This window comes from Mobula birostris, chromosome 19, assembly GCF_030028105.1.
Source record: "Mobula birostris isolate sMobBir1 chromosome 19, sMobBir1.hap1, whole genome shotgun sequence".
Classification (NCBI taxonomy): domain Eukaryota; kingdom Metazoa; phylum Chordata; class Chondrichthyes; order Myliobatiformes; family Myliobatidae; genus Mobula; species Mobula birostris.
The window spans coordinates 706,643-720,303 of record NC_092388.1 but is presented as its reverse complement, the minus strand read 5'-3'; the positions used below and the strand labels follow the sequence as shown (position 1 = coordinate 720,303).

Sequence of the window (13,661 nt, the reverse complement as noted above, 5' to 3'; positions counted from 1 at the left end):
TATGAGGAGAGGAGCGGAGTTAACAACATTATTAAACATGTCCGATATAAGCTGTTGGTCTAGCCCTGTTTTGTTTTTTTTTCTTGGGTTTTTTTTCTGTTTTTTCCTTTTGGGGTTTTTTTTGTTTATATATATATTTTTTCTTTTTATTTCTTTTTTAATGTTTAATCTCATTATGAGTTTGGAAGTCTTTTATATCTATGTTACTTAAAATTCATTTTATATATGTTGATGAACATTTTTCCAATCTCTGTGTACCAACTTTGTTATTGAGTTTGTAATTTTGAAAAATTAATAAAAAGATTTAAAAAGTAAAAGAAAAGAGATACTGTTGCCTTCCTGTCAGCTTGAACCAGTTTGGCCATTCTACTCTGATCTCTCATTAACAAGGCATTTTCACCCACAGAATTGCTGCTCACTGGATTGTTTTTTTTTGTCCACTCCATCCTCTGTAAACTCCAAAGATCGTGGTGTGTTAAAATCCCAGGAGATCAGCAGTTTCTGAGAGACTCAGACCACCCTGTCTTGCACTAACATTCATTCCATGGTCAAAGTCACTTAGATCACATTTCTTCCCCATTCTGATATCTGGTCTGAACAACATCTGAACCTCTTGACCATGTCTGCATGCTTTTTTGCACTGAGCTATTGCCACGTGATTGGCTGATTAGATATTCACCTTAAGCAGGTGTACCTAACAAAGTAGCCACTGAGTGTATATTTGGTCTGTTAATAGAGACAGTGGTATAAATTGAGTATCCATACCAAGTCCATTTTGTCCACCAACAGCATAGATTCTGTCATTTACAAAAACTAATCCATGGTTCTTCCTAGCCTCCAGCATTGCAGCAAGTTCTGTCCACCTGTCAAAGAGATGCATAATTCAAACAGTGGTATAACAAAATTCTACATAGGAATCAAATATGATTATAGCTAATGATTCCAATAAATCTAACACATGTGCAACATACATTTATACAAAATGAATGCCAATTAACATTTAACCATTTAAATTAACATTTAATCCCATCGTCAGCTCCTGGGTCCTCAGAGGCTCCATCTTCCTCTCACCCCAACCCTCCCCTCTCCATTGACACCCCCAGCCTCCCCCCTCCCCCCTCTGATCCCAGCTCTCATCCGTGCCGGGTCTTTACCATCCCCTCCGACCTTCAACTGTCGGAGGCAGAGCGCTGTCCTCAGTAAGGGCCTCACCTTTGTCCCCCTTCGCCCACACCTCAGCGAGTTCCGTGTTCGCCATGATGTGGAACTTTTCTTCCGCCGTCTCCGAGCCTACTTCTTCGGCAAGGACTCTTCCACCCCCACCGATGACCCCTTCTCCCATCTTCAACCCTCCTCTTCTTCATGGACACCCCGCTCTGGTCTTCTGCCTGCTCTGGATCTCTTTATCGCTAACTGCCAACGGGACATCAACCGTCTCGACTTCACCGCACCTTGTCCCCTTTCCAACTTCACTCCTTCAGAACGCTCTGCTCTCCACTCCCTCCACACTAATCCTAACCTTATTATTAAACCCGCCGATAAGGGGGGTGCTGTTGTAGGCTGGCGTACTGACCTCTACCTTGCCGAGGCACAGCGACAACTTGCGGATACCTCCTCTTACTTACCCCTCAATTGTGACCCCACTAAGGAGCACCAGGCCATTGTCTCCCACACCATCATCGACTTTATCCGCTCAGGGGATCTCCCATCCACTGCTACCAACTTTATAGTTCCCACACCTCGCACTTCCCGTTTCTACTTCCTACCCAAGATCCACAAACCTGCCTGTCCTGGCCGACCTATTGTCTCAGCTTGCTCCTGCCCCACCGAACTCGTTTCTGCATACCTCGACACAGTTTTATCCCCCCTTGTTCAATCCCTTCCTACCTATGTTCGTGACACTTCTCACGCTCTTAAACTTTTCGATGATTTTAAGTTCCCTGGCCCCCACTGCTTTATTTTCACCATGGATGTCCAGTCCGTATATACTTCCATCCCCCATCAGGAAGGTCTCAAAGCTCTCCGCTTCTTTTTGGATTCCAGACCTAATCAGTTCCCCTCTACCACCACTCTGCTCCGTCTAGCGGAATTAGTCCTTACTCTTAATAATTTCTCCTTTGGCTCCTCCCACTTCCTCCAAACTAAAGGTGTAGCTATGGGCACCCGTATGGGTCCTAGCTATGCCTGCCTTTTTGTTGGCTTTGTGGAACAATCTATGTTCCGTGCCTATTCTGGTATCTGTCCCCCACTTTTCCTTCGCTACATCGACGACTGCATTGGCGCTGCTTCCTGCATGCATGCAGAACTCATTGACTTTATTAACTTTGCCTCCAACTTTCACCCTGCCCTCAAGTTTACCTGGTCCATTTCCGACACCTCCCTCCCCTTTCTAGATCTTTCTGTCTCTGTCTCTGGAGACAGCTTATCCATGGATGTCTACTATAAGCCTACTGACTCTCACAGCTATCTGGACTATTCCTCTTCTCACCCTGTCTCTTGCAAAAATGCCATCCCCTTCTCGCAATTCCTCCGTCTCCGCCGCATCTGCTCTCAGGATGAGGCTTTTCATTCTAGGACGAGGGAGGTGTCTTCCTTTTTTAAAGAAAGGGGCTTCCCTTCCTCCACTATCAACTCTGCTCTTAAATGTATCTCCCCCATTTCACGTACATCTGCTCTCACTTCATCCTCCCGCCATCCCACTAGGAATAGGGTTCCCCTGGTCCTCACCTACCACCCCACCAGCCTCCGGGTCCAACATATTATTCTCCGTAACTTCTGCCACCTCCAACGGGATCCCACCACTAAGCACATCTTTCCCTCTCCACCTCTCTCTGCATTCCGCAGGGATCGCTCCCTACGCAACTCCCTTGTCCATTCGTCCCCCCCCATCCCTCCCCACTGATCTCCCTCCTGGCACTTATCCGTGTAAGTGGAACAAGTGCTACACATGCCCTTACACTTCCTCCCTTACCACCATTCAGGGCCCCAAACAGTCCTTCCAGGTGAGGCAACACTTCACCTGTGAGTCGGCTGGGGTGATATACTGCGTCCGGTGCTCCCGATGTGGCCTTTTATATATTGGCGAGACCCGACGCAGACTGGGAGACCGCTTTGCTGAACACCTACGCTCTGTCCGCCAGAGAAAGCAGGATCTCCCAGTGGCCACACATTTTAATTCCACATCCCATTCCCATTCTGACATGTCTATCCACGGCCTCCTCTACTGTAAAGATGAAGCCACACTCAGGTTGGAAGAACAACACCTTATATTCCGTCTGGGTAGCCTCCAACCCGATGGCATGAACATCCACTTCTCTAACTTCCGCTAATGCCCCACCTCCCCCTCGTACCTCATCTGCTACTTATTTTTATACACACATTCTTTCACTCTCCTTTTTCTCCCTCTGTCCCTCTGAATATACCCCTTGCCCATCCTCTGGGTCCCCCCCCCCCGTCTTTCTTCCCGGACCTCCTGTCCCATGATCCTCTCGTATCCCTTTTGCCTATCACCTGTCCAGCTCTTGGCTCCATCCCTCCACCTCCTGTCTTCTCCTATCATTTTGGATCTCCCCCTCCCCCTCCAACTTTCAAATCCCTCACTCACTCTTCCTTCAGTTAGTCCTGACGAAGGGTCTCGGCCTGAAACGTCGACTGCACCTCTTCCTAGAGATGCTGCCTGGCCTGCTGCGTTCACCAGCAACTTTTATGTGTTTTCTAACATTTAACCACACTTAGAACGTTAAAGCACAGTACAGGTCCTTCAGACCATGAGGTTGTGCCTTCTCTGAGATCAACTGAACCCTTCCCTCCCACTTAACCCTCTATTTTTCTATCATCCATGTGCCTACATAAGAATTTCTTAAATATCCCAGATGTATCTGCCTTTACCACTGCCCCTGGCAGCATGTTCCATGGACCTACCTCTCTCTGTGTTTCCTCCTGTACTTTCCTCCCATCACTTTTAAAGTATGCCCTTCATATTGGCCATTTCCACCCTGGGGAAATGTCTCTTGCTGTCCATTGTCCACTCCATACTTGGTCACTTTTCTTTAATCAAAGCAATTTGATCTTTGTACCATTGACTTAGTATGACACCACAACATTAACTTGCTGCCTCCTGCCAATCAGCCAATGCCCTAACTATGCCAGTAACTTTCCTGTAATACCATGGGCTCTTAACTTGGTAATAGCCTCATGTGTGGCACCTTGTCAAAGGCCTTCTGAAAGTCCAAATATACAACATCCACTGCATCCTACTGCACTCTATCCTACTTATAATCTCTACAAAGAATTCCAACAGGTTTGGCTGGCAAGATTTTCCTTTAAGGAAATCATGCTGTCTTTGTCCTATCTTGTCCTGTGTCATCAAGCACTCCGTAACCTCATCCTTAGCAACTTACTCCAACGTCTTCCCGACCACTGAGGTCAGGTAACTGGCCTATAATTTCCTTTCTGCTGCCTTCTCCTTCCTTAAAGAGTGGAGTGTAATTTTTCAGTCCTCTGGCACCATGCCAGAGTCCAATGATTTTTGAAAGATCATTTCTCATGCTACCACAATCACTAACGCTACCTTTTTCAAACCCTAGGGTGCAGTTTATCTGGTCTGGGTGATTTATGCACCTTTAGGTCTTTCAGCTTTTTGAGCACCTTCTCCCTTGTAATAGTAACTGCAGTCACTTCTCTTCCCTCACACCCTTCAACATCTAGCACACTGCTAGTGTCTTCCACAGTGAAGACTGATGCAAAATACTCATTTAGTTCAACTGCCTTCTCTTTGTCACCTGTTATTATTTCTCCTGCTTCACTTTCTAACAATTCTATATCCACTCTCATCTCCTTGCTATCCACTTTGATATTGTTTGCTAGCTTGCTTTTATTTTCATCTTTTCCCTCCTCATGAGTCTTTTAGTTGTTCTCTGTAGGGTTTTAAAAGGTTCCCAATCCTCTGTCTTCCCACTTACTTTTGCTTTGTTGCATGCTCTCTCTTTTGCTTTTACATTAGCTTTGACTACCCTTGTCAGCCACTGTTGTACTATTTTGCCATTTGAGTATTTCTTCATTTTTGGAATACATCTATCCTGCACCTTCCTCATTTTTCTCAGAAACACATGCCAATGCTGCTCTGCTGTCACCCCTGTCAGCATCTCCTTCCAATTTACTTTGGCCAACTCATCTCTCACACCACTGTAATTTCTCTTACTCCACTGAAATATTGCTACATCAGACTTTACTTTCTCCCTATCAAATCTCAAGTTGAACACAATCATACTGTGATCACTGCTTCCTAAGGGTTCTTTTACCTTAAGCTCCCTAATCACCTCCAGTTCATTTCATAACACCCAATCCAGTATAGCTGATCTCCTAGTAGGCTCAACAACAAACTGCTCTCAAAACCTATCTCTTAGGCATTCAACAAACTCACTCTTTTGGGATCCATTACCAACCTGATTTTCCCATTTGACCTGCATGCTAAAATCTCCCATGACTGAAATAACATTGACCTTTTGACTTGCCTGTTCTATTTCCTGTTGTAACCTGTAGCCCACATCCCAGCTACTGTTGGGAGGCCTGTATATAACTGTCATCATGATCCTTTTACCTTTGCAGTTTCTTAACTCAACCCACAAGGATTCACCGTCTTCCAATCCTATGTCACAACTTTCTACTAATTTGATGCCATTCTTTACTGGAGGAGCCACGCCACCCCTTTGCATACCTACGTATCTCTCCGATACATTCAGCTTCCAACCATAATGAACCTTCAGCCAGTTAGTGATGGCCACAACATCATACCTGATAATCTGTCAAAACGATCCACATGATCCACCTTATTTCTTATACTTCATGCATTGAGATATAACACTGAGTGCCATATTTGCTACCCTTTTTGCTAATAACTTTATGTTCTTATAAATAAAGTGGGGGTTAAATCTACCAGCAGAGTTTTTGCCTTCTCTCACTCAAGCCTCCTCTCTCTGAAACCTTGAAGAGTTAAAGCCTCAAATAACCACTCTAACCACCTTCCCCTGCCTTATTCTATTTGTTCTCACCAAACAATCTCAACCACTGTCTGGCCAATGCTCAAAAAACCTTTGCTGAACCTTCTAAGATATCATCCATTCCCATTGCTGTAGCTTTTTCTAAACCAATACTGCAGAATCCTATTTTTCAACCGTTGTTTCCTTCAAACTTCCATTAGTTTTCTGCTTTCACTTCCAGGTTTGCTTTTCTATTTTCAGAAGTTTATTAGAAGCTACAACTGGAAAACTTAATGATAATATAGTTCTCAGTTAACTCTACTTGTAAACTCTCTGCTAAAGATACTTCAAAAGGCACTAATACAATCTTATACACTGAAGGTACAGAAGTTGCAAATGCTGGTGTCTGTAGTAATAATCCGCTGGAGGAATTTCCCCTCTATCCTGGCCATCTTGGCTCTTCACTCTCAGTCCTGATGCAGAGTTTTGACCCAAAATATCAACGATTTATTTTCTCATACTGGTGCAATGAGTCTGCTGAGTTCCTCCACCAGATTCTTTGTTGCTTAATTTTATATATGCCAACTTTCTTTTGGAATGTCATCTAAATTCGATGCTGGTACAGAATGTATTTTGTATGAGAGCTTGAGTTCAGCAATTAGTGAGTGGTAGGTGCGTGGAGTGCACTGCCGGTGACAGTGGTGGAAGCGGATACAATAGGGTCTTTTAAGAGTCTCTTAGATCGGTACTTGGAGTTTAGAAAAATAGAGGGCTATGCAGTAGGGTAATTCTAGGCAGTTTTTAAAGTAGGTTACATGGTTGGCACAGCATTGTGGGCCAAAGGGCCTGTAATGTGCTGTAGATTTCTATGTTCTATGTAATTAGCCTTACTATTCTGAGGCAGGAGGAATTTCAATCCATGTTAATTGCTATTAAATACCGTGATAAATAAAAATATTACACTTTCAAAACTTAAGTTTGTGATTTAAACTAAATTAGTAGGTAAACATAATGAAAAATATTTACAAACCATAACATAGGACAGCCAAACTACTGTCATTAACACTTACGACTCTGTTGCAGGATTGTATACTTCGCAGGAGCTTAAAACTCTTCCAGATACATTGTTGCCTAAACTTCCACCACACACATAGATTAGTCCTTTGGCTTCCACCATACCATGACTGCATCGAGGTGTCAGCATACTGGGTTTGGTATGCCAGTTCTCTGTTCGGGTATCATAACATTCAAACAGATACAAAGCAGAGTTTCCTGCACCAAAAAACAATAATTAGAAAGATTTGCATCGCTACTAGATCCAAGGGTAGTGATCTAGTAACTATTGTGACCTAGCAACCTATTCTACTGTGGCATGTTTACCAAGAGGTTCCAGATCAAGTTACCCTTTATGAGAATAACATTTCAACTAGTTTATCAGAATGTGACACATTGTCTATATCAATGATCTAGATAATAATGTGGTAAATTGGATCAGCAAGTTTGCTGATGACACAGAGTGGAGGAGTTGTGGATAGCGAGGAAGGTTTTCAAAGCTTGCAGAGGGATCTGGACCAACTGGAAAAATGGGCCAGAAAATGGGAGATGGAATTTAATGCAGACAAGTGTGAGGTGTTGCATTTTGGAAGGACAAATCAAGGTAGGACATACACAGTAAATGGTAGGGCACTGAGGAGTGCGGAGGAACAAAGAAATCTGGGAGTTCAGATACATAAGTTCCTGAAAGTGGCGTCACAGGTAGACAGGGTTGTAAAGAAAGCTTTTGGCATCCTGGCATTCATAAATCAAAGTATTGAGTATAGGAGTTGGGAATGTTATAGGGAGGTGTATAAGACATTGGACAGGCCAAATTTGGAGCATTGTGTACAGTCCTGGTCACCTAACTATAGGAAGGATATCAGTAATAGACAATAGACAATAGGTGCAGGAGTAGGCCTTTCGGCCCTTCGAGCCAGCACCACCATTCACTGTGATCATGGCTGATCATCCACAATCAGTACCCCATTTTTGCCTTCTCCCCATATCCCTTGACTCCGCTATCATTAAGAGCTCTATCTAGCTTCTTTCTTGAAAGCATCCAGAGAATTGGCCTCCACTGCCTTCTGAAGCAGAGCATTCCACAGATCCACGACTCTCTGGGTGAAAAAATTTTTCCTCAACTCCGTTCTAAATGGCCTACCCCTTATTCTCAAATTGTGGCCTCTGGTTCTGGACTCCTCCCACATCGGGAACATGTTTCCTGCCTCTAGCGTGGCCAATCCCTTAATAATCTTACATATTTCAATCAGATCCCCTCTCATCCTTCTAAATTCCAGTGTGTACAAGCCCAGTCGCTCCAATCAAGCAGCTGAGAAGGGAGTGAAGAAATCTGGTAGAAAAAGTCGTTTTTTTTTTTTTTTTTAAAACACTGCTCGTGGAGAAGGGTCTGCACTGTGCAGGCACGTGACGTAGCGCGCCAAGGTTTAAAAGCAGACCACCATATACAGCGGCCATCGTCGGAGTAGACTACGTCAGAGTGGGACGGCTTTGGCTCAACAGGCTTCGGCAAGAACAGGCGGAGGCCAGGGTAGATTCCGGTAAGTTTTTTGTTCAGATTGTTTAGAGTAGAGAGAATGCCAGGCAGGATGTTGGAGTGCTCCTCTTGCAGGATGTGGGAAGTCAGGGAGCCCTCCAGTGTCCCTGACAATGACACATGCAAGAAGTACATCCAGCTGCAGCTCCTAACAAACCGCGCTAGGGAACTGGAGCAGGAGCTGGATGACCTGCGGATCATTCGGGAGAATGAGGAGATTATAGATAGTAGCTACAGGGAGGTAGTTACGCCAAAGGAGCAGAGGACAGGAAATTGGGTCACTGTCAGGCGAGGGAAGAGGAAAGGGCAGGCAGAGCAGGGTTCCCCTGTGCCCATTCCCCTCAACAACAAATATATCGCATTGGATTCTGTTGAGGATGACGACTTACCTGGGACAAGCTGCAGTAGCCGGATCTCTGGCACTGAGTCTGGCTCTGCAGTGCAGAAGGGAGGGTGGAAAAAGAGGAGAGCAGTAGTGATAGGGGACTCAATCGTTAGAGGTGCAGATAGGGGGTTCTGTGGTCGTGACAGAGAATCCAGGATGGTTTGTTGCCTCCCGGGTGCCAGGGTCAAGGATGTCTCTGATCGCTTGCATGACATTCTGAAGTGGGAGGGTGATCAGCCAGATGTCGTGGTGCACATCGGTACCCATGACATAGCAAGGAAGAGTGAGGAGATCCTGGACAGTGAGTATAGACAGCTTGGTAGGAAGTTGAAAAGCAGGACCTCAAGGGTGGTAATCTCAGGATTGCTACCCGTGCTACGTGCCAGTGAGGGTAAGAATAGGATGCTCTGGAGGTTCACCAGATTGATTCCTGGGATGGCAGGACTTTCATATGAAGAAAGAATGGATGAACTAGGCTTGTACTCGTTGGAATTTAGAAGATTGACGGGGGGATCTGATTGAAACGTATAAAATCCTAAAGGGATTGGACAGGCTAGATGCAGGAAGATTGTTCCCGCTATTAGGGAAGTCCAGAATGAGGGGTCGCGGTTTGAGGATAAAGGTGAAGCCTTTTAGGACTGAGATTAGGAAAAACTTCTTCACACAGAGAGTGGTGAATCTGTGGAATTCTCTGCCACAGGAAACAGTTGAGGCCAGTTCATTGGCTATATTTAAGAGGGAGTTAGATATGGCCCTTGTGGCTAGGGGGATCAGAGGGTATGAAGGGAAGGCTGGTGCAGGGTTCTGAGTTGGATGATCAGCCATGATCATAATAAATGGCAGTGCAGGCTCGAAGGGCCGAATGGCCTACTCCTGCACCTACTTTCTATGTTTTCTATGAACAAGTGGCTGAGGATCTGGTGTAGGGGGCAGGGTTTCAGATTTCAGGATCATTGGGACCTCTTCTGGGACAGGTGGGACCTGTACAAGAGAGACGGGTTACACTTGAACTACAGGGGGACCAATATCCTTTCAGGGAGGTTTGTTAGTGCTATTGGGGAGGCTTTAAACTAGATGTGCAGGGGGATGGGAACCAGAGTGCCAGAGCTGACAGTGTGGCTGGGGTGAAAATAAATGACGTTAAAAGTTCAAGCAAATCCGCTAATAGAAAGGTTGTGAGTGGTGGTAAAAATCTTCTGAGGTGTATATATTTCAACGCTAGGGAGCTGAGAAACAGGAAAGGTATGGCCACGTTAGTGGGATTGTACTACAGACCACCCAATAGTCAACGAGAAATGGAAGAGCAAATCTGCAGAGAGATAGCAGGCAGGCAGGCAACTGCAGGAAACAAAGTTCTGGTGGTAGGGGATTTTAATTTTCCATATATTGATTGGGACTCCCATATTGTTAGGGGTCTAGATGGGTTAGAGTTTGTAAAATGTGTTCAGGAAAGTTTTCTAAATCAATATATAGAGGGACCAACAAGAGGGGATGCAATATTGGATCTCCTGTGAGGAAACGACTTAGGACAAGTGACGGAAGTCTGTGTAGGAGAGCACTTTGGTTCCAGTGATCATAACACCATTAGTTTCAACTTGATCACGGACAAGGATAGATCTGGTCCTAGGGTTGAGGTTCTGAACTGGAAGAAGGCCAAATTTGAAGAAATGAGAAAGGATCTAAAAAGTGTGGATTGGGACAGGTTGTTCTCTGGCAAAAGATGGGATCGGTAGGTGGGAAGCCTTCAAAGGAGAAATTTTGAGAGTGCAGAGTTTGTATGTTCCTGTCAGGATTAAAGGCAAAGTGAATAGGAATAAGGAACCTTGGTTCTCAAGGGATATTGCAACTATGATAAAGAAGAAGAGGGAGTTGTATGACATGTATAGGAAACAGGCAGTAAATAAGGTGCTTGAAGAGTATAAGAAGTGCAAGAAAATACTTAAGAAAGAAATCAGGAGGGCTAAAAGAAGACATGAGGTTGCCTTGGCAGTCAAAGTGAAGGATAATCCAAAGAGTTTTTATAGGTATATTAAGAGCAAAAGGATTGTAAGGGATAAAATTGGTCCTCTTGAAGATCAGAGTGGTCGGCTATGTGCGGAACCAAAGGAAATGGGGGAGATCTTTTATATAGGTTTTTTGCGTCTGTATTTACTAAGGAAACTGGCATGATGTCTATGGAGTTAAGGGAAACAAGTAGTGAGATCATGGAAACTATACAGGTTGAAAAGGAGGAGGTGCTTGCTGGCTTGAGGAAAATTGAAGTGGATAAATCCCCGGGACCTGACAGGGTGTTCCCTCAGACCTTGAAGGAGACTAGTGTTGAAATTGCAGGGGCCCTGGCAGAAATATTTAAAATGTCGCTGTCTACAGGTGAAGTGCTGGAGGATTGGAGAGTGGCTCATGTTGTTCCGTTGTTTAAAAAAGGATCGAAAAGTAATCCAGGAAATTATAGGCTGGTAAATTTAACGTCGGTAGTAGGTAAGTTATTGAAGGGAGTACTAAGAGACAGAATCTACAAGCATTTCGATAGACAGGGACTTATTAGGGAGAGTCAACATGGCTTTGTGCGTGGTAGGTCATGTTTGACCAATCTATTGGAGTTTTTCGAGGAGGTTACCAGGAAAGTGAATGAAGGGAAGGCAGTGGATATTGTCTACATGGACTTCAGTAAGGCCTTTGTACAAGGTCCCACATGGGAGGTTAGGTAGGAAAATTCAGTCGCGAGGTATACATGGAGAGGTGGTAAATTGGATTAGACATTGGCTCAATGGAAGAAGCCAAAGAGTGGTAGTAGAGAATTGCTTCTCTGAGTGGAGGCCTGTGACTAGTGGTGTGCCACAAGGATCAGTGCTGGGTCCATTGTTATTTGTCATCTATATCAGTGATCTGGATGATAATGTGGTAAATTGGATCAGCAAATTTGCTGATGATACAAAGATTGGAGGTGTAGGAGACAGGGAGGAAGGTTTTCAGAGCCTACAGAGGGACTTGGACCAGCTGGAAAAATAGGATGAAAATGGAGAACATACAGGGTTAATGGTAAGGCACTGAGGAGTGCAGTAGAACAGAGGGATCTTGGAATACAGATACAAAATTCCCTAAATGTGGCATCACAGGTAGATAAGGTCGTAAAGAGAGCTTTTGGTATGTTGGCCTTTATTAATCAAAGTATTGAGTATAAGAGCTGGAATGTTATGATGAGGTTGTATAAGGCATTGGTGAGGCCGAATCTGGAGTATTGTGTTCAGTTTTGGTCACCAAATTACAGGAAGGATATAAATAAGGTTGAAAGGGTGCAGAGAAGGTTTACAAGGATGTTGCCGGGACTTGAGAAACTCAGTTACAGAGAAAGGTTGAATAGGTTAGGACTTTATTCCCTGGAGCGTAGAAGAATGAGGGGAGATTTGATAGAGGTATATAAAATTATGATGGGTATAGATAGAGTGAATGCAAACAGGCTTTTTCCACTGAGGCCAGGGGTGAAAAAAACCAGAGGACATGGGTTAAGGGTGAGGTGGGAAAAGTTTAAAGGGAACACTAGGGGGTCTTCTTCACACAGAGAGTGGTGGGAGTATGGAATGAGCTGCCAGACGAGGTGGTAAATGCGGGTTCTTTTTAACATTTACAAACGTAAGAATAAATTGGAGAGATACATGGAGGGGAGGTGTATGGAGGGATATGGTCCGTGTGCAGGTCAGTGGGACTAGGCAGAAAATGGTTCGGCACAGCCAAGAAGGGCCAAAAGGCCTGTTTCTGTGCTGTAGTTTTTCTATGGTTCTTTCAACATATGACAGTCCCGCCATCCCGGGAATTAACCTTGTGAACCTACGCTGCACTCCCTCAATAGCAAGAATGTCCTTCCTCAAATTTGCAGACCAAAACTGTACACAATATTCTTGGTGTGGTTTCACCAGGGCCCTGTACAACTGCAGAAGGACCTCTTTGTTCCTGTACTCAACTCCCCTTGCTATGAAGGCCAACATGCCATTAGCTTCCTTCACTGCCTGCTGTACATGCATGCTTACTTTCAGTGACTAATGAACAAGGGCACCTTGATCTCCTTGTACTTCCCCTTTTCCTAACTTGACACTATTCAAATAGTAATCTGTCTTCCTGTTTTTGCCACCAAAGTGGATAACCTCACATTTATCCATATTAAACTGCATCTGCCATGCATCTGCCCACTCACCCAACCTGTCCAAGTCATCCTGCATTATCATAACATTCTCTGCACATTTCACACTGCCACCCAGCTTGGTGTCATCTGCAAATTTGCTAATGTTACTTTTAATCCCTTCATCTAAATCATTAATGTATATTGTAAATAGCTGCGGTCCCAGCACCAAGCCTTGCGGTACCCCACTAGTCACCACCTGCCATTCTGAAAGGGACCCATTAATCCCTACTCCGCTTCCTGTCTGCCAACCAATATATGATCTATGTCAGTACCCTACCCCCAATACCATGCTCTAATTTTGCCCACTAAACTCCTATGTGGGACCTTATCAAAGGCTTTCTGAAAGTCCAGGTACACTACATCCACTGGCTCTCCCTTGTCCATTTTCATAGTTACATCCTCAAAAAATTCCAGAAAATTAGTCAAGCATGATTTCCCCTTCGTAAATCCATGCTGACTTGGACCAATTCTGTTACTGCTATTTCATCTTTTCTAATTGACTCCAGCATCTTCCCCACCACTGATGTCAGG

At 44.5% G+C, this 13,661-nt stretch overlaps 1 protein-coding gene across 2 annotated transcripts in view; it reads right to left on the bottom strand.

Annotated features, from left to right (window-relative positions):
- Positions 1 to 13,661, bottom strand: part of klhl7 (kelch-like family member 7) — a 70,710-nt gene that overhangs the window by 8,831 nt on the left and 48,218 nt on the right. For both annotated transcript variants that reach the window (XR_011889704.1, XM_072283093.1), the window contains exons 9-10: positions 7,049 to 7,250; positions 766 to 863 (exon numbers count right to left, since the gene is read on the bottom strand). Coding sequence is in view for 1 of the 2 variants with exons in the window: in XM_072283093.1 (XP_072139194.1) it covers positions 766 to 863; positions 7,049 to 7,250 (300 nt within the window). In the remaining variant the exon portion in view is untranslated. The remainder of the gene's footprint in view (positions 1 to 765; positions 864 to 7,048; positions 7,251 to 13,661) is intronic.